Raw genomic sequence first — 18,901 nt, forward strand, 5'->3', positions numbered from 1 at the left:
CGGTGATTGCGTTAACGTGCGTTATAACTAATATTATTTAATATTAAATAATATTTCTGAGATATTAATAGACGGTTATATATGTCTCCTAATAATATTTAAAAAATAATATTTAATGTTATTATAACATTATATATTTTCTTTTAATATTCAACTCTATGTGTATATATATATAATTGTTATATAAATATATATATAAAAGTTTTTTTATTACGCGCTTATAGGGAACTTAATTGTCAGTCCTCGTAAATCGACCACCGCTGAATACCGTAGTACACAGTAGCCTTCGTATATAATAAAACTAAATATATTCGTGCTGTGTTTAGCGTAAAAAGTGCGTAAAAAGTAATCGAGATAAATAATTGAGAGCTTAGGTGCGACGAAGAAACGACGAAATTCGTTTCGGTGCGCGCAGAATACCTTCCATGGAGAATACAAAAATCGCCGAACGCGCGACATGAACAAGAATCAATTCGAATCTCGAGTTTCTCTTCGATGAGCATTTTCCCGTGCTCGCCCGTAATTGTTCCCGTCTCTCCGAGTCCATGGAAATACACAGATGAATGTGATTCTCAGGCAAAATTCTAACCTCACCCCGTCGTTTCACGCCGTGCCGAAGCTCTCGATTTCTATACAGGGAGATGTGTGTTGTACAAGAACGAGTTTTCCTTCTGTGTGTACTTTCTATCGATACATACGTCTGTTTGTTAACTCCATGAGATATGAATATGCGACGTGTGTAGCACAGAAAGATATAATAATTTATATAGGGATACCTATATATATACACACACACACACACACATACGCACACATATAAATATACATGTTGCGTAAATAACATACTATATACATATAACATACTATATATATACAAAAAAACCAGGAGTTATCAGAAAAAAGGAATTGAAGTGCAATTTGAAGCATCGCCAGGCATTTTGTCGCCGCTCGATAGCTGCGACGAAAGTATTCTAAGAAGCATTTAATTAATTGCACGTCCGACTCTCTCCGGCGCGGCTGATCCGCGCTAATTTGAACATTGAGACTCAATGTAATAACCAGCCGGTTCCGTCGATCTCGTTTGCCGAAATTTCGCGCGAAAGTACGCTCAATTGATCTTGCAATACAGATACTGTATATTCTCCGTTTTTAAGATTTACTTCGTTGTGGCGACACGCGCGTCGAAACCCGCGTCGATTTCGCCCCTGGGTTGATTATTATGCGCGAAATGTCACTGTATAAGTCGCTGTATAATTTATCTCGATGCAGAACGTTATGCGAGAGACGCTGCTAAAGTGGATTGAGGGAGTTTAAGATACGTTTGAAATCTCGAAAAAATCGATGTTTCGCATTTTTTCACATTTTTTGCACAGCGTCCGAATCCTTCGATATATTTTCCCGAGTTAAGATATTCGAGAGGTTAAGTTCGGAAAAACAACCCTTAAAGTAGCAGCCCTTAAGTAGCAGGAGGAAGTTTTCGCCCGTCATATGATTATTCCCTCTCGTAGAACGAGCGGACAATCGCGCCTCGTATTGCGCGCTCCCTTCAGATCTCGACGCTTTATAACTTTACTAAATATTGTAAACACACTGGGTGTCCCTTCCCGAGAAGAAGTCTGCTCAACCAGTCCCTTTCCCTACCCTGTAATGTAAAATGAACAGTAAAGATATGTAATTATGTGTTATTCGTGTGTTCTTCGAAGATGAAACGGAAAAACTCCGCGCTTCGTTGAGAGATCGTGAGACCAGCGCAAATTCGACATTACCTGGATTTCATAATGATCAATTTATTGTGACTAATTTTGCAATAGTAATCATGTTCTTTGCATCAAAACACGAGTCTCTTAAGGATTGCAACGTAAAAATCGTAATTGTCTGGATATAAGAACGCGTAAATCATAAATTTATCGTAGGTAATTAGTTTAACGATCTCTTTCATTTTAAGAGAATTGTAAGTAAAAAAGTTTGAAAAATAAAAAATTTTTCTTTTTGAAGAATTTTAAAAGGATTTTTAATCTAAGAATTTCAATATCTGTCTTGATAGCTCTCCGACTGCCCCCGATAAAAATTCCACCTTGTGCCGTAACAAATAGATGTTTTCGAAGAACGCACGTATAACTTGTAATTACATATTCTTATTATTTATTTTGTATTATATGTTATGTGTTACGTAGTGGGAGGGAGAGGGGAGATACAAGTCTTTTAAGGGTTGCAACGTAAAAATCGCAATTACCTGGATGTAAGAACGCATAAATGGTAAATTTATCGTAGGCAATTAATTTAATGATCTCTCATTTTAAAAGAGTTTTAAATTAAAAAATTTGAAAAATTACAAATTTTTTATTTTGAAGAATTTTAAGAGAATTTTAACCTAAGAATTTGAATGTCTGTCTCGATAGCCCTCTGTTTCTCCTTCCCGACAAAACATTCTGCCTTATGCCGTAACGAATAGATGTTCTCGAAGAACGCACGAATAGCCCGTAATTACACATTCTTATTATTTATTTTGTATTATGTGTGTTACATAGCGGGAGGGAGAGGGGAGAGATTAACCGGGTAATCTCCCCGATAAGAATGGAACGGCGCGCCGAATCGTCTTCGCTTCGGTGCGCATTCCATGATAACATAATATCAATATTGTAAGCAATAGTTAAAAAAAAAAAGTAAAGAAGAAGAATCATTTCCGCACGCTGCTGTCGATTCCGTCATCATCGTCATGCTATCGTGACGAACGCGTCAATATCCGCGCAGAACCGCGCGGGAGCTACTATTATAATTGTTCGTAATGACTGTTATCGTCGTCTTCAGTGGCTTTGTTGAAATACCTTCAGGCGTGATCGCGATAAGCCACGTGCCGATCGAGATGTCGCAAATTGTCGTCCGAGATATCTCGTCCGGACTTTTGGCCAAGATGGACGCGAATTGTCGTTGCACAATTTTCCGCGAGCGATGACACGATTGGGAACGGGAGGGTGCAGAGTTCCGCGCAAAATCGCGACGCCCGTCTCCATGCATCACCGTCGTGAGCGTTTCCGCGATCGTGCGTATGATATATTAAATGTTTAATTAATATATATATACATACATATATATATACTTATATAAAAAAATCTTTAACTTATATCTCTTCTTCTGTCTCTCTTCCCCCCTCTAAAACATTCCTCGCTCGTAGTTACACTGTTCAGATGTGGACTGACGATTAATTAATCAACCCCTTCGCTCACGTCAGTGACTCATATACGTGCACAGAAAAGTCCCGCCACTTTTTCGCCACATGACACGTAAATGAGCATCTTGAAGGAAAAAGGCATATTTATGCTATCACGATTTGAAAGCACAAGTCGTATAGCAGCGATTCGCACTCGATCGCGGATTCACCGTATAAATCCGTGTAAATTTACCGTATAATCGGCAATTATATTTCTTCGTACGATATCTTACACGCATACAATATGATATATTATTTATTACATAATACTCTGTGTTATACTGCGTAAATTATAACCTTATGGTGCGCAAAATTGTTGAGTCGTTCCTCGAGACAATGAAAAAGCTCATTTTGTAACTTTGTCGAACAGCTTGTGTATAGATCCGATTCGAACGGATGAAACTGAGCGGAAAAATTCTATACCATTTTGCAGATACAACACGCAAATTGTCGAGTTATTTATTAAAGAAGCCTCTATACGTGGCCAATTTCAATCATCGATAACTCGCAATTTTGCGCGTTATCTGCAAGATGATATAAGACTTTTCGCCTGAGTTTCACTGCCGTTCTACTTGGGAATCAAGATTAGTTTGACGACACCCTGTGTGAGATCCGATATAGAAATCTCGGATGTTTCTCTCTCTCTCTCTCTCTCTCTCTTTCTCTCACGTTAAAGCTTGTGAGCGACCAATCGGATCGTCTGATGCCGCGGGCCTATCCTCTCCGACATCTTCTTCCCGCCGCGCACGTAATCCTCGTAACGCGCCTCGAAGAGGGTCTCGAAGTTCAGCTTCTCCGCGATTCGCTGGCTGATGGTGGACGCGACGGCGGCGAAGATCACTTCCGGCCGCACGTGCTCATTGACGATCGGGCTCTTGCCGACACAGATCTGCTTCAGCTTCCTCGCGTGCAACCCTCGCGCCAACGTGAGGCTCATGTTCACGATCTGCTGGCCGATCCCGCGACCTCGATATCGCGGATCCGTGCCTAAATAGAAGATCTCCATGGCGCCGCGCGCGTTGTACCTCTGGAAGATGTCCACGCGCGACTCCACCTGATGACATGAGTTAACGCGATTTTTTATCACATTTCTCGCGCAATTTATCGTGCGAATTTTTTTATTAATTCGATGACTATGAGTGTGTTTATCTCACTCGATTTGATGATTCGACCGCAACACCGAAAGAAAAATGTCCGAAGGTAAGAAATATTTATTCGGTGGACATGCAGAGAGAAAGAGAGAGAAAGAGAGAAAATATCGTTTAAACTTTAATATACTTTGGGTTGAAATAAAAATGTCACTACTTTTAAAAAAAAAAAAAAAAACTGTTGTTAAATTTGACAAGCATGTAATGCTGAATATAGTCGAAGCTATTAGTACGGAAATGCGAATAGTGCAAGGTGTAATTATGCAAGGAAAAACACTTAACAGGACAATATGAGATAACGACGTGTGACACGAGGAATCATTTTGCACCGTCACGAACGACACTCCGTAAATATGGTGGAACACTGTAACAACTTGCGAAGATTAATTAACAACGCGCTAACAACGTAAAGCTCCTTGCGATAGTTGCGAAATTTACCGCTGTTTGCGAAAGATTTTCAACATTTCAAGATAAACTAGGACGCTCCTATCGTGGTCGTTAGCGATTAGCAAACTCACGTCGCCCAAGAAATCAAAAAAATCCCGACACGGGCGATGCTTGATGTTGTTGTTTATGAAAACTTGCAAGGGATCCGTCTCTCCCGGCTTGGTCGGCACCTGTGAACACATGGGAAATCGTGTAAAATAATAATCGGCGGGTGATTTCCGTTATATTCGGACGTGGTTTTTATTTCAAGGGGGTTGTGAGACGAAGAAATGAGTCTTGATAAGATTCCGATGAAATTTGCATCACGCACACGTTAAAATACGCGATCCATCCATTTCCGTGATGACGGTCGAAAGGCGAAACAGATACTGTTTCGCTTCTGATGCAAATTGGTTAAAAGAAATAGCCGACGAACGCGCGAAAATTTATATTAAATAAGCGGAAACGACGAACGTACTGTATCGCTCAACTCCAGTATCGATACACAGGAGGTTCCCCCCACACCGCAATTTGTGGGGAGGAAAACCTTACGTTACCGGGGGGAAACCCTATTCCCCATCTATCGATACTTCATCGATACTGCACCGATACGGTATCAATGCGGTATAGATGCTGTATCGTCCAACTCTAGAAGAGAGCCGTTACCCGCGGCAAAGAACGCACGATATACTTGCACACAACTTGTTGAACGCGACGGCGACGACACGGTCCGACCGATCGACCGCGATCACGGTGCAACCGTCCTTGGCGACCTCCCTGAGCACGAGCTTCATCTCCTCGGCCGCACCAGGTTCCTCGTACATGCCCATGCCGATTGCGACGCACTCGTGATGCATCGACATCTGCTGCACGGCGAGCGCGTCCTCCAGCCGGTCCCCGCTGAGGATTCTGTACTCGGTGCCGGTGGGATCGGTGCCGAGGCAGACGGGCATCCTGGAGCGGTCTGAAAGAAAAGCCCGGTATTTGCCGATCGATACACACACTACGCACTATGTTTATGCCCGCGTCTTGCGCATCGCACTGTCTCGGGCTTCCTCCATGATCCATCGCGCGCTGCGGATTCGACGATTCCCGCGTGACTCCCGACATCCGGCCGACTCTCTGCGTTACGCACAGGGAACTTTTTCGAATTTTCATATTTTGCTCTTTCGCGCCAGATTCGGCGTGAATCTCCGTTCGTCGTGACTCCGGCCGGTCGGATAATCGACGGGAGGAGTCCGAGAAACGTGTAATTCACCTACGTTTTTAATTTCCTTCTTTTTTTTCAATGTAATTTTTCGGAGCTTCCGGCACCTCCGCCACTTTACATTGCGACTGTCAAACTCTTGCTGGCCTTTACAAACAAACTTGAACAAGTCACCGATCTTTCTTCACGTTGAACAAAAATAGATAGGTTACATATATCGGGCTTCCCCGATTGATCGTCACCGTCGGACTGTAATTAACAAAGATTTTCACCGAGAATACCGCAAAAAAAATATCAAAATTCGAGAAAGGCTCTATTGTAAATAATTACTCGAAACTCGTTTGTATGTGCGCGCGCGCGAGCGTTTTCAATCGTCGACCACCGAAGGAGGTTGCGAATGACGTTCCTTTTCGTTTTCGTGATCCTCGCAGCTTAGGGCGCACCTTCGAAAATTGCTGTCTTTCACGATCGACGTGCGGAAAGCAGAAGCGATCAGCTTACTCGGACGAGCCGTTCGAGAGTATCTCGCGCATTTTTCCGCGAACGACTATATATCTTCGCCGACGAGGATGTAACGAGTTGTTATCTTGATACCACCGTGGAATTGCTGGGAACGCGAAAAAAAAATCGCGATTGTCGCCGGTACTTTATTGTGTGTACGTAGTTGCTTGATGACTACGAATGTTTGACGACGCGACCGCTTGATAAAGTCGTACGTACACGGTCGGGTCGCTTAGAAATATCGTTTGTTCATTACGACGCACACGTTGTATCGGCTTAGGAGCGTTTTACGCGGCATAAAATTATAGGCAAGTCCCATTATCGCCTTATCGTCGACAATTTTTCGCCAAGATAAACCAAGATAAACTTATTTGAAAAGTGTCTCCTTGAATCGAGGAGAAGCGAAGGCCAGGTGACCGACAGGAAACTACCTTTTATTTACATTACAAGAATATATTATAAAAATAGGACTCGTTGTAGTGATTTTATTACTTATTGTCTGATCAAAGTCATAATATTGTAATAAACAGAAAATTAATGTTTCACTAACGTTATTTCCAAGTCCAAGTTACGAGCAATTTTTTAAACTGTCGCGTTGACTTCAAATAAATGTCAGAGTAATACTGAAGAAAATATTTTTTGTAATGTTTAAAAATAATTTTTTTTTTATTTTTACCACATTCAGAAAAATCATATTATGAAACAATACATTTAAAATATAAGTGTGATATTACTAAGAAACGTTCAAAAAATATATATGAAATCAACATTCCTAAACGTTAATCCATCTTGCGAATAGCTTTTTCATATCCAAATTTTCGTCTAACATATTGTAAACTTCTTGGGTGCCTACAATCTAAAACCAATTGAAATTTGTTTGAAATTATGTATGATGCGTGTGTGTGTGTAGACGTTACTATCGTGTCAGTTTGGTATTAGTGGCGCCATCTTATATATTTTCTAAGGACTTATGAAACAATCATCGTAAATATTAGTGCAATATAAATATGAATAAGATGAATCTGCGCTACTTTCACCATATTTAACGGAGAATCTAATCAAGATAAAATTTTTTCTGCAAACTTTTCGTATCTTACTAGGCTTTTATATACAATTGCAAAGGTGCAAAAATGTTCTTTGAAATTTTCCTTATTGGAACAGACACATATACTCGATGTGTAACATCATGGAATATAACGATAAAACGACGAAGATTAGTACAATATTCATGGGATTAGAGAATTTGCGTTATTATTATCATACATCCGCATTTAATTGCATATCTTCGTGCACAATGTTGCGAAATATCACTCGCGTGTATTATCTAAAACTTCCGGCACTATTGTCGCTGACGACAACTAATTTTAACGATATCAGTGCGTATCAGAACATTATAAGTTCGTTTTTCCGCCGTATGACTGGTGCAGATAATCTGTAAAACGTCACATTAGAATATATATATCGATATCGACATACATACGCGTCAAAATTATAGATGTTATAAATTTCGCTCTCATTGATCCAGTAGTGGCTCATTTATTAATTACAATTTCTTTCGGTGATACTACTATTATATCATATACTATAATATACAATATTACATATTTATGTAACTTGGTGTTTGTTGGGTTGTTACAAGTAATATGTTACTCCCCGACTTTGCTTATAATAAAGATTATTATCAATTATGTCGTAATTGAATGTCGATAAAACGTTATCAATAAAACCAACAATTACAACATTGCGAATCTCGATCAAATCGAGACTTTATCACAGATCATAAAAACCGTCGAATCAATTACGACATGCGTAGGAACAAGATGGCGGCTTTCGATATATCGCACCTATCGATATGTAGTAGGGATGGGCAAAATCATCGATATTTAAGAAACATCGATGTTCGCTCGTCGAGGATACGTCGTACGAGATGTCGGATGTGCCGCTTGACTATCAAATAGTGAATTTTAAGTGTGTCTAGAGAAAAATTTAGGGACCCTTGAAATTCTCTATCCAACAGCCAATCAGTACACCCGACAACGCTCGTCGTACGACGCATGTAAAGCCCGTATCAGACTATGGATTGGAAATTGAGATTGAATTGAAATTTGACCAATCAGTGCAAAGTTCACTAAATTTCACTAAACTTAAGTTGTCTGATACGTACCTAAGACTGAACCAATTCCGGTCTACAATAGACATTTTAAGCCTTGAGCCTTAAGAAATTGACCAATCACAGTTGATTATTCCCTTCACACTCTCTCGACCGTGATTGGTCTCGATTTCTCGAGACTTAAAGCTTAAAGCACACATTGCAGACCAGGACTAATCGCTACGTCTGGACGCGCCTTGCGCGATTGCCGCACGGTGGCGCGCCTTGCGCATGCTCGGCTCGCGCGCGACAACCAAAATAAGATGGCCGACCAGCGAAATAAATAGAGCGCCGTCGTAAATAACAAACCGTCCGAAAACACGCTCCGCGACGGGCACCACGTTGATCCGCGCGTCTCTGCGTTCCCGCGCACGCCGACCGATCTCGGCCGCGCGCGTGCACGTTCGCCGCCGGGAGGTCGCGACACCCACCGATCAGCGTGTGCGCGGCGTGTGTGTATGTGTGAATACCCTCTCGACTTCCTTTCTGCGCGCTAAAACGCGCGACCGCTTCTCGCTTCCTCGTGGACTGGCGGAGGCGGCAGCGTGCGACGATTTCCGCGCGAGCCTCGCTCGCTCGCTCGCTCGCGCTCCCTCGCTCGCGCGAGAGGCCGCTGCTCTTCGTCGCGCACGTGACGACGCGCGCGCGGATCCGCGGTTTGTGTTGTGTCTCGAGTGAATCGTTCGGCCGAGCCGAAGGTGCCGCGAACGCACGCGGTGATAGCGGCGGCGGCGGCGGCGGTGGAGGCTGCGGGGGCCCCCATCGAAAGCGCCGTTTCGCTGCGGGGCCGTCGACGTCGGCAGGATGCGATCACGCGCCGCGGCGAGTGAGCTCGCGCCACGCCGGACGATCACCACGCGATCCGCCTAGCTCCTCATGCTAGTCTCGTCTTCCGAATTGCTTGGGGCACAGCATGAAGGAGATGCTCGGAGGGTGCTGTGTGTGTTCTGACGAGAGGGGCTGGACAGAAAATCCATTGGTGTACTGCGATGGACAGGGCTGCACCGTTGCCGTTCATCAAGGTAAAACCGTGGGCCCACGATGGGCAGTAGGAGTGTGTTTATAAGGAGTAAGAGTAAGAAATTGACTAATCGTATTTGAATGTAAGGAGAATAGTCAACTATGATTGGTCAATTCTTGTAAACATACTCCTACTGCCCACTGTACAGCCATGTTTTACATCCCTGTATTTTTCGAACTTACATGGAGAATCGACCGATCCTGTGTTGGTCTCAGCAGGAACAGGATGCAAGCAATACTTTTTCTTCTCTTTTTGCAGCTTGCTACGGCATCGTCACTGTGCCGACGGGACCGTGGTACTGCAGGAAATGCGAGTCGCAGGAACGCAGCGCGCGTGTGGTACGTAGAATTCCTTCCCTCTCTCTCTCTCTTTCTCTGCCGTTCGGAAGACACATGGGTAATTCATCGTCGTAATTAGTCTTTAAATTCAGGGATCTAACGGTAAGGACCAATAATCATTGATCGATCGCATGTGTTTTCTGAAGGCAGTCATTATTTTCTTCTGCGACTTACGTATAAAAGTTATTTAGAATCGCCAATCATGTGTGTAACGGCACAATAATGTAAATATTAATATAAATATTAACGTCAACTATATGATAACAATAGAAAGTACAAGTACTCTTGGGACACGCTTTACCAAATACATAATTTGCGCAGCGCTGCGAATTATGCCCGAGCCGGGATGGAGCCCTCAAGAGGACCGATCAAGCTGGCTGGGCGCATGTCGTGTGCGCTCTCTACATCCCGGAAGTTCGATTCGGTAACGTGACCACGATGGAACCGATTATACTGCAGCTTATCCCTCCGGAAAGGTTCAACAAGGTAAAAATAGAACACCCACCGTCAGGGCAGAGTTTCGCTTCTAAGAAAAAAAAAAAAAAAGACAAATATTACCACTCGTGCTGTATGCTATTATGTTGTCACACTCGTGTTGTTTGTCACGTCGTTTGTTTCTTCTCTCATTCATCGCACCACGTAAATCACAAATGAAATCATTTCAGTCGTGTTACATCTGCGAGGAACAAGGGAGGGGCAACAGAGCAAACGTGGGAGCGTGCATGCAATGTAACAAAACAGGCTGCAGGCAGCAATTTCACGTCACATGCGCGCAGGCCCTGGGCTTGCTCTGCGAGGAAGCTGGCAATTACCTCGACAATGTGAAATACTGCGGATATTGTCAGCATCATTACTCGAAATTGGTTAGTAATTTTTTGTATTTGCTTCTGCATCTCTCTCTCTCTCTCTCTCTCTCTCTATATGTATGTATCTCTCTCTAAAGCTTGGTCCACAATGTACTCTTTGCGTCTTGTTCCCTATCTTTCTTCTATGAGAACATTCCGCTTATGGAAAAGAGAGACAGAGAGCAAGAAAACAAAGAGCACATTGTACAAGGTGTACAACTTAATTCGGTGCCTTTTTTTCATGAAATTCAAAGTTTATTTACAATAAATCAAGTGCGAGTTTAACGTTCGAGAGAATTTCCATTATTTTCTACGACTTTACTGCAACTATCGGGCGGCTGATGAGTGCCTGTCCCCGCGGGGAAAAACTCGGCGGTTTTGACTCGATCAAAGTCATCAAGATGCTTTCTCGGACCTCGTCGACTGTTTTTTTTTAAGATGCGTATCCGCCATAGATGATGTTGAAGCGACCGAAATAGGCGGTGATCCGACGGGCCCGGATCTGGCGAATAAGCCGCACGAGGGAGAATTTCCCAGCCCGATGTACAGACGAGAGATCCTTCGTCCCTCTTGCGGTATGGTGACCGCGCGTTGTCGCCGGTAAAAGGTCTTTTCGCAAGTTTCATGGGTCACAGCACCTTCGCCCAAAGCGGAACAAATCATCTAACGGTAGACCGAGCAGCGTTTTTATTCGATTGGGGTGCAAAAATGGACGCACTACCTCGGCGGATGCTTCTCTTCGAGCAACATCGTTGATAACTACCGTTTCCTGTGGTTACATCGGCAAGGCCGTCGTCAACTATTACAGTGTTTCTCAAAGCTTAAGGCGCTTGTCGGCACTTTCGAATCACCGTAGGACGGGGAGAGAAAAAAAACATGTTTAAATTTGAACCAGAGGTTATTAAATGCAAAGGCACCGAATCAATTTGTACACCCGATAGATCAGGATCTTGATGGAGGTGGCGCGCGATCGTGTAAACACGCTCTCTCGACTCCCACTGCTCTTTGCAGAAAAAGGGCGGTAACGTAAAGACAATACCGCCGTATAAACCGATACCAACGGCTGACAACGGCTCGTCGGACTCGTCGCCGGAGAAGGAGGCGGAAGCGCCGGTTAAAACGGGCAGCGGCAAGCGGAAGAGCTCCGGCTCCAAGTCAACGGCGAATTCCAAAAGTAAATCGAATGCTAGTCCCAGTTTAGAGATAAACGGCGTTGCCGCGGACGACAAGAGTGGCAGCAGCGGTCGCAATACGCCCAAAGATAATTCCACGAGTTCCAGCAAGTTCACGACCTCCAACTTCGTCGAGACGATCGTCACGCAGTCGGAGAGCGTGTTCGGGCACGACGGTGCCGCTTCCACCACCACGGTAGCGGCGGCGGTGGCGGCGGCGGCGGCGGCGGCCGGCGCGATCAAGACGGCCGCCGGCGGCGCCAACAGTGCCGCGCACAAGAACATCGGCCAGGTCAAGTCGTCCAACTCGTCCACCGGCAAAGTGTCGAGCCACACTAGCAAAAAGAGGAAGACCGGGGCGCGCACGCCGACGGTAATAGGGAACGAGAACTCGAATCAGTCCGCCAGCTCGGAGGCCAGCGGCTCGGTCGTGATCGCCGTTAATTCGGTGGTGCAGCAGGCGGTACCGAGTAATAACGTACAACAGCAACCGACAATCACTGAGGCCACCAGCCTGAGCACCACGACGGAGCCGGAAAAGTTGAAAAAAGTGAGCTTTTCTCACGCACATACAGGGGAAAAAAAAAGAAATGAACCGATAGCCTTCGCAGCGGAACGTTTATTTTTTTCATAACTGTTGACCGTTGGAATTGTTTCTTTGTTGCGTCGTGTGCGATTGGATCCTTCAGATCTGAAAGAATAACGGCCGGATCTCAGATCTCGGAAAACAGTTCCAACGGTTGCGAAATAAACGTTCGGCTAAACCGTGGCCAGTGGTGTAACTGAATTCCTCGTCGCCCGGGGGGACCAGATTCGGTTGTGGGGACAGAAAGGTCCCGGCAGGAGGTTTCTGCTCGGTCGCTTCCAGTTGTCTCGGCCAAGTTTTAAGGAGGTTCGAGCGTCAATCCCGGTGTACAATAGGTATTTTTTAAGCCTTAAGAAATTGACCGATCACAATTATTCTCTTCACATTGCGATTGGTCAATTTATTAAGGCTTCAAGTTTAATGCGCCTTCTGTAGACCGGGACCTGCTCTCTCATCAAGGACTAATGTATTAATAAAATTGTTCGAAATGACAAAAAAAATTCTGCGACAATATTAGTAGGGTGAAATTCGTAAATGCCATGATATGCAGTCGACGTTTTTATTTTGAAAATTAACGAATATTTAGAAAATGATAAAATGAAGGTCGCAGTGCTCTCATTTGATGTAAGTACCAATAGTGAGAGAAAAGAAATGTGAACATGAAATATATTCGTTATCATATTTGGCACATGGACCGGTTTAACTTAAACTGGGAGTGCATAGATGCTATGTTAAAATAAATAATAAATAATAGAGATACAAATTTCACTATAAGATTTACCTCAGATCTGGTACTAACTTACTGTATATGTGACGTTTCTACTCATATATTGTCAATTTCACGAGTATTCTCATCGGTAGGTCTAAATTCCTCCTCGACTAGATGGTCAAGTTTTCTAACTGCTTATTTTATCATCAGCAGTTTTCGAAGATTCTCACAAATCTGTCAAATTGGGAGAAACTCGTCGTATCGTAACGTTTCTCCGCACGTACTATTATACAAATTCACGATTAACGTCAACTTTTATATCACACGTACGTTATAGGTTTCTTCGTCTACTTAAACGCTCGAACCCCCTTAACGCAGCTAAACGTTCACACACGCGTGCGCGTTCTCAGTCGCTATAACGGAAATATCATTTCTTATCACCCAGTCTTTTTATCTGGTCCCTATTCGATTGCAGCAACTGAGTTTGTTTTCTTTCTACCTTTTTGTTCTTTTTTTTTGGTTCTCTTCTTTTTCGCGCGCATAAAACACGCTCGTCGATTCTCGTACACTCTTTTTCCGGCTTACATCCTTCTAACTGATCGATTGTGCAGGTGAAGGTCGAGAGTCCGATTCAGTCGTCCTCGGGGACGCCGATCGCCAACACGGAGGCGGCGAGCACCACACCTGTGATAATGGCGGTGACGCAGACCCAACCGTCGGTTCTCACCCAGCAGTCACCGACCACCTCCTCGTCGAACAGCATAGTCGTCTCCGTGCCGTTGACCGCTACCGCACTGCCCAATACGGTTCAGAGCGTGGTGACGAGCGCGCCCACCCTCTATCAGCAGCTGCAGCCGAGCATAAGCACGACGGCCGCCAATCCTGAGCCACGGAGCAGCGCGATGGCGTGCACCGAGAGGTTCCCCGCGGAGGAAGTGCCGGTAAAACGGTCCCGGTAAGCCGTCCAATCGGAATGTTAAGAGTGACACGGCGTAGTAAAGACTCGGAGGATCCCTTCTACCTTGTGATCTGGAAAGAAGGCATTTTTTTGGGGGGGGGGGGGGGCGATTTTCGTTCCGGCAAAGCGAAATAANAGCGAAATAAGACGGACGAACCGTTCCTGTCGCGTGATATTTTCAAAATGGCGGGGGCCAGGAGCGGGGAAACAACTTAGCCCGCTTTCACCACGATCGTCGGGCGTTTTTTCTCGAAATAATCGCTGCAAACGGTCGGGTAAAACATCCGCATCAGGACAGGAAAAAGAAAACGAGAAAGAAACAAACGCAACATCGATGTGTGTAATTAATGGAAGAACTGTTCGAAACGTACCCCCGCCTTTTCCAGGTCGCAGTCGTCGGACAAGCAGGAGAAGGTTCGCAAGCCGAAACGCGGCGCGTCCAACAACCAACAGCCGTCGTTGCAGCAGCAGTCGCAGACGACCGCCTCGTCGTCGTCCATCGTGAGCTCCGTGCCGAGCGCCGCCACGGTGATGACGACGTCCAAGAGAGGCGGCAGAAACAATCACCAGACTCCGCCGCCGGCGGTCACGGTGGCCCCGGTGCCGTCGATAATACAGGGCCCCACGTCGAGCGGCGGACACTTCAGCGGCGTCGGCACGGGCACGCTCATCAACGCTATCGGGCCGGCCGCCACCGTGAAGGAGTCGCCGCCCAGCAGCCCCGGCTCGGAAAGTATGAGCAGCAGCGGCCCGGGGAGACGGAAGAGGAAGATGAACGTCACCGCCGCCGTGTCGACGCCGTCCGCGTCGACCACGCCCACCACGGTCGCCAACACCGCGTTGAAGGAGGAGAACAACGTGAAATTGTAAGACCGGCCGAACACTCTCGTTGTTGTCGATTTCGAATGTTTATAAACGTGATTTATGACGTACAGCACGCTACTGGAGAAGTGAACGGGCTTTTCCGTATTTTCCCGATATTTTTCGCATTTTTACATTTCGCATGAAAGTGCGTCGAGTATCGAAAATACTGACTGGATTGTTCCGACGGCGCTGCTCGTCCCGGGACGCAGAACGGTAGCTTCACTTCGAGCGATTATCGTTTCAGGTTTCAAAACGGAGTGAGCGCGCCGCACATGCTGGGGAATCAGTTGAATCCGACGTCGACGATGGCGCAGAAGATGTCGGACACACTCTCGCAGGAACTCGAGGCTCACTCGATCTTCACGGAGGCGAGCAACTCCAATACGAACCTGGTCGGGCCGCAGCTGCACAGTCGAGTGATCGCATCTGTACGTACCACCCGATGGATCGGGATGTACCGGGACGCTCGTTTTCGACTATCAGACGAATATATAAACGGTCGTTAATCGCAGCCCATTAAGCGGGCTTCACAATGAGAATTCAAGGCGTGAGATTTTAGAAATCGACCGATCGTAATTGATTTTTCTCCTATAATCCGACCGTGTTTGGTCAATTTCTCAAGCCTTGCGCCTTGAATTCTCACTGTAGACCTCGCTTTAGTCTCGGCCTACATTAGATCTGCTTTAAGCTCGAAACCTTGAGAAATTAGCCGATCACAGGTCGATCATTCTTCTCACATTCGACTGTGATCGAGTGAATTTCTTAAGGATTTCTCAGAGCTGAAATTCTCATCGTAGATCGCCCGCTTTATGAATCCGCCATTAACGAATCGGAAACTTTCTCACGCAAAGCAGATACGGTCCAGCCAGTCGAGCGCACCACCTACCTCGTTCTCCTCGGTCTTCACCGCGAATGGCAATAACGCAAACGCTAACACCACGGCCGGTACCAGCGGCACTTTGGGTGGCGGTGCGATCCCGCAATCGCTGGATCAGCTTCTGGAGCGACAGTGGGAACAGGGCAGTCAATTCTTAATGGAACAAGCCCAGCATTTTGATAGTGAGTGTACGACGAGGAAATATCAGTGCTTACAATCGCATGGGTTTGACTGACGAATTTGTTCGCTCTACGTTCTTTTTTTTTTTTCCTTTTTTCTATCGACTACGTATTTCTATTTTTCTTTTTTTCTTTTCTGTCTGAAGAAGTTGCATCATAATAAATTCCTTTCTCATTGTGTTAGTCATATTTTCCAGGAGGATTAGCATGTTTTACGTTACGTTTGTGTATTTTGGTTACTTGATACTTTCCTTCGGTTTCTCAGAGCGACATCTCACTCAAGACAAATAAGAAAATGGCGGTATCTTCGCTCGAAGTGACTCCGTGGTCACTTTCTTCCTCGAGTGAGATTTCACTCGAAAAATTTGAGAAAGTAAAAGCTCAGTTCTTCCCTAACATTGCTTATGCCTCTGATATAGAGTGACGATGAATGTCCCGTGTCGCTTGGTACAAACTTGAGCGAGCGAAATCTATTGTTGCAGTCGCGTCTTTGCTTTCCTGTCTACACCAGTTGAGAGCCGAGAATCTTAGGCTAGAGGAACATGTAAATAATCTCCTGCAGAGGAGAGACCACTTGTTGGCTGTGAATGCTAGACTCGCTATACCATTGACGACCCAGCCTAGTTCACATCCAGGTTAGTTCAATTAACTACTTGGCGTTGCACATAACAAACGATAACAATCTACAATTACTTGACTATGGTACATCACAAGGTTGCTCTGCATTTCTGTGCAACTTGAGGTGAAACCTTGAAAAGACGAGGGTTTCGCCGCCAAGAAATATATCTCGCATCTCAGACCACCCGAGGAAATCTCCCTAGCTTAAAGCGTGCCAATCTCCGAATGATTTCCCAGTGAATAACATACATCCGACGGTGAACCCGTCTCACCCGAACGTCTCGCATTCGGAGGTGCCGCCCGGCGCGCCGGCCCCGGTGCCGAGGGTGAATCGCGAGGCGCGAGTCAACAACACGTACATGCCGCACTCCAGTTCGGCCGGTCATCCGACGACATTGGAAAACGGCCTACCGCCGGATCCCTCTCCGCCAGCGGCGGCCTCGCTGTCGCAGTATCAACACCGAGGATCTCTGGTTGCCCCCCAACCGAGTCCCACAATAAGGTAAGGACATGCGGGGGAAAGATATGTCGATATATAATGGAGTATTTTTATCAAACCCACGTGTATGGCCCGTTCTTTATAGCTGCATTGCAGAACTGGTGCAACAAGTTGAAGTGAGAGAACATACACTTGTCTCGCTTCGACTCGTTGCACTGGTTCGGCAGTGCAGCTGCACAGAACGGACCGATAACTTGCCTCTTCATTCTCGACGAAACAGGCACAGTCCAGCCGCTGGTGGGTACCTTCAAGGTCAGCCAAGCAATATAGTGTCGCCGGCGCCGGCGAACACTTCCGGCGTGGTGCGGAACTCGTCTGTCACGCCGGACCCATTGCGCGGAGTACCGAGGTTGGCATCTCTTCGTTTCGTTCGTATTTCTACACTAGGCTCTCTCGACTTTATTTATATAATACGAAACAATTGGTGTTGCAATACATTTGAGAGAAAAAGAACGTACTACAGTTACGTATATATTTGTATTTATCGTTTATCTCTCTCTTTCAGATCGGCGGCGCAGTCGTCGAGCAGTTACATGCCGGCGATGTATCAGCCTACCATGCCGAGTCTGACCGGCAATCAAGTCGGCAGCGTTCACAATCTCCATTCGCACGGGCCATCGCCGACCAGTCACGGGCCGTCGAGCAAGCCCAGCTGAAGGTAGATAGAAACTCGGCGTGGCGACCATAAATCTTACGAACGTGTTCGCGCGTACGAAACTCACTGCCACATGCGTAGAAGAGAGCATCTCCAAGGAGCAACCCACCAGTACCGGTGTCGCGAACATCATACTATAGAGAGAGAGACCTAACGCTGCGCTTCTTCGCGGAACATTGACTGACTGATGTGTGTACATTTTCTATCGCCGTTGTTTGCGCCCGGCAATCGTTTTTTCTTACTCGCGACAAATCTCGCGTCTCTTCGACGACATCGATCGCGGTTCAACAATTTACACACACACACACACACGCACCCTCGATTTGTGTACGTGTATATATATGTAGATATATGTCAAATACACGTACATGGATACATATATGTAAATATATATGGGTGTGTGTGCGCGCGTGTATGTGTATATACATATATATATACATACACGTTCATATTCTCCATATCTTTTCATACAATCCCGAAGAAACTGTCATATATATATATATATACACACATATATATATATATATATATATATATATATATATATATATATGTATCAATGATGCACGCAAGGCTGTTATATTCTGTGTGCATCTGCATTTGGTGGAGATTTTATCGCAGATCCTCTGAACTATAATAATACTAGAGTGCACATTAAAATTCCAAAAGTGACGAGTGAGAGAAAGAAGGTCTCAGTGAAATCCTTCTTTCTCTCATGTACAATCTAACACATGAAGAACTTTCTGCCCATTTTTGGCCGCCCACGACTGGTAATAGATTGCTTACCGATAGGAAAATGATACTTTGAGTATTTCCAAATAATTTATGTTATCCGTCGTTCATGACGGAGAGGTTCCTTATACGCCGAGAAATTTAATGAAAAATTGCATTTATTATTTATTTCTCCGCGATGCTTCAAAGAGTGGTGTGTCTCCGAGCAG

The 18,901-nt window shown here is 45.2% G+C and overlaps 2 protein-coding genes across 3 annotated transcripts; one reads left to right on the forward strand and one right to left on the reverse strand.

Annotated features, from left to right (window-relative positions):
• Nucleotides 1-3,386: 3,386 nt before the first annotated feature.
• On the reverse strand, nucleotides 3,387-7,112 carry LOC106750373. 2 transcript variants are annotated; one of them, XM_014630690.1, is made up of 4 exons: nucleotides 6,433-7,112; nucleotides 5,478-5,746; nucleotides 4,875-4,973; nucleotides 3,387-4,262 (listed from the first exon to the last, which is right to left on the reverse strand). In XM_014630690.1, exons 2-4 carry the CDS (start codon nucleotides 5,733-5,735, stop codon nucleotides 3,879-3,881), a joined length of 741 nt encoding a protein of 246 aa, XP_014486176.1. In that variant the 5' UTR covers nucleotides 5,736-5,746; nucleotides 6,433-7,112; the 3' UTR covers nucleotides 3,387-3,878. The 2 variants fall into 2 exon arrangements, with proteins under 2 accessions (XP_014486176.1, XP_014486177.1); XM_014630691.1 differs by lacking the exon at nucleotides 6,433-7,112 and having other exon boundaries at nucleotides 5,478-6,426.
• Nucleotides 7,113-8,922: 1,810 nt separating this feature from the next.
• On the forward strand, nucleotides 8,923-18,494 carry LOC106750384 (protein AF-10-like). Its single transcript, XM_014630715.1, has 13 exons — nucleotides 8,923-9,661; nucleotides 9,919-9,998; nucleotides 10,320-10,484; nucleotides 10,664-10,861; nucleotides 11,855-12,565; nucleotides 13,922-14,265; nucleotides 14,655-15,134; nucleotides 15,377-15,560; nucleotides 15,987-16,191; nucleotides 16,671-16,823; nucleotides 17,044-17,308; nucleotides 17,526-17,654; nucleotides 17,811-18,494. The coding sequence occupies exons 1-13, from the start codon at nucleotides 9,553-9,555 to the stop codon at nucleotides 17,959-17,961; spliced, it is 3,174 nt and encodes a 1,057-aa protein (XP_014486201.1). The 5' UTR covers nucleotides 8,923-9,552; the 3' UTR covers nucleotides 17,962-18,494.
• The last annotated feature ends 407 nt before the right edge of the window (nucleotides 18,495-18,901 follow it).

Source organism: Dinoponera quadriceps, unplaced genomic scaffold, assembly GCF_001313825.1.
Source record: "Dinoponera quadriceps isolate SergipeBrazil2010 unplaced genomic scaffold, ASM131382v1 scaffold5230, whole genome shotgun sequence".
NCBI lineage: Eukaryota > Metazoa > Arthropoda > Insecta > Hymenoptera > Formicidae > Dinoponera > Dinoponera quadriceps.

Coding starts and splice junctions, on each gene's coding strand:
- LOC106750373 (XM_014630690.1), bottom strand. CDS start 5,735: ATGCCCGTCTGCCTCGGCACCGATCCCACCGGCACCGAGTACAGAATC. Junction 4,974..5,477: donor TCGCGTTCAACAAGTTGTGT/GCAAGTATATCG, acceptor ATGTGTTCACAG/GTGCCGACCAAGCCGGGAGA. Junction 4,263..4,874: donor TTTTTGATTTCTTGGGCGAC/GTGAGTTTGCTA, acceptor TCATGTCATCAG/GTGGAGTCGCGCGTGGACAT.
- LOC106750384 (XM_014630715.1), top strand. CDS start 9,553: ATGAAGGAGATGCTCGGAGGGTGCTGTGTGTGTTCTGACGAGAGGGGC. Junction 12,566..13,921: donor AGCCGGAAAAGTTGAAAAAA/GTGAGCTTTTCT, acceptor TCGATTGTGCAG/GTGAAGGTCGAGAGTCCGAT. Junction 14,266..14,654: donor GTGCCGGTAAAACGGTCCCG/GTAAGCCGTCCA, acceptor CGCCTTTTCCAG/GTCGCAGTCGTCGGACAAGC.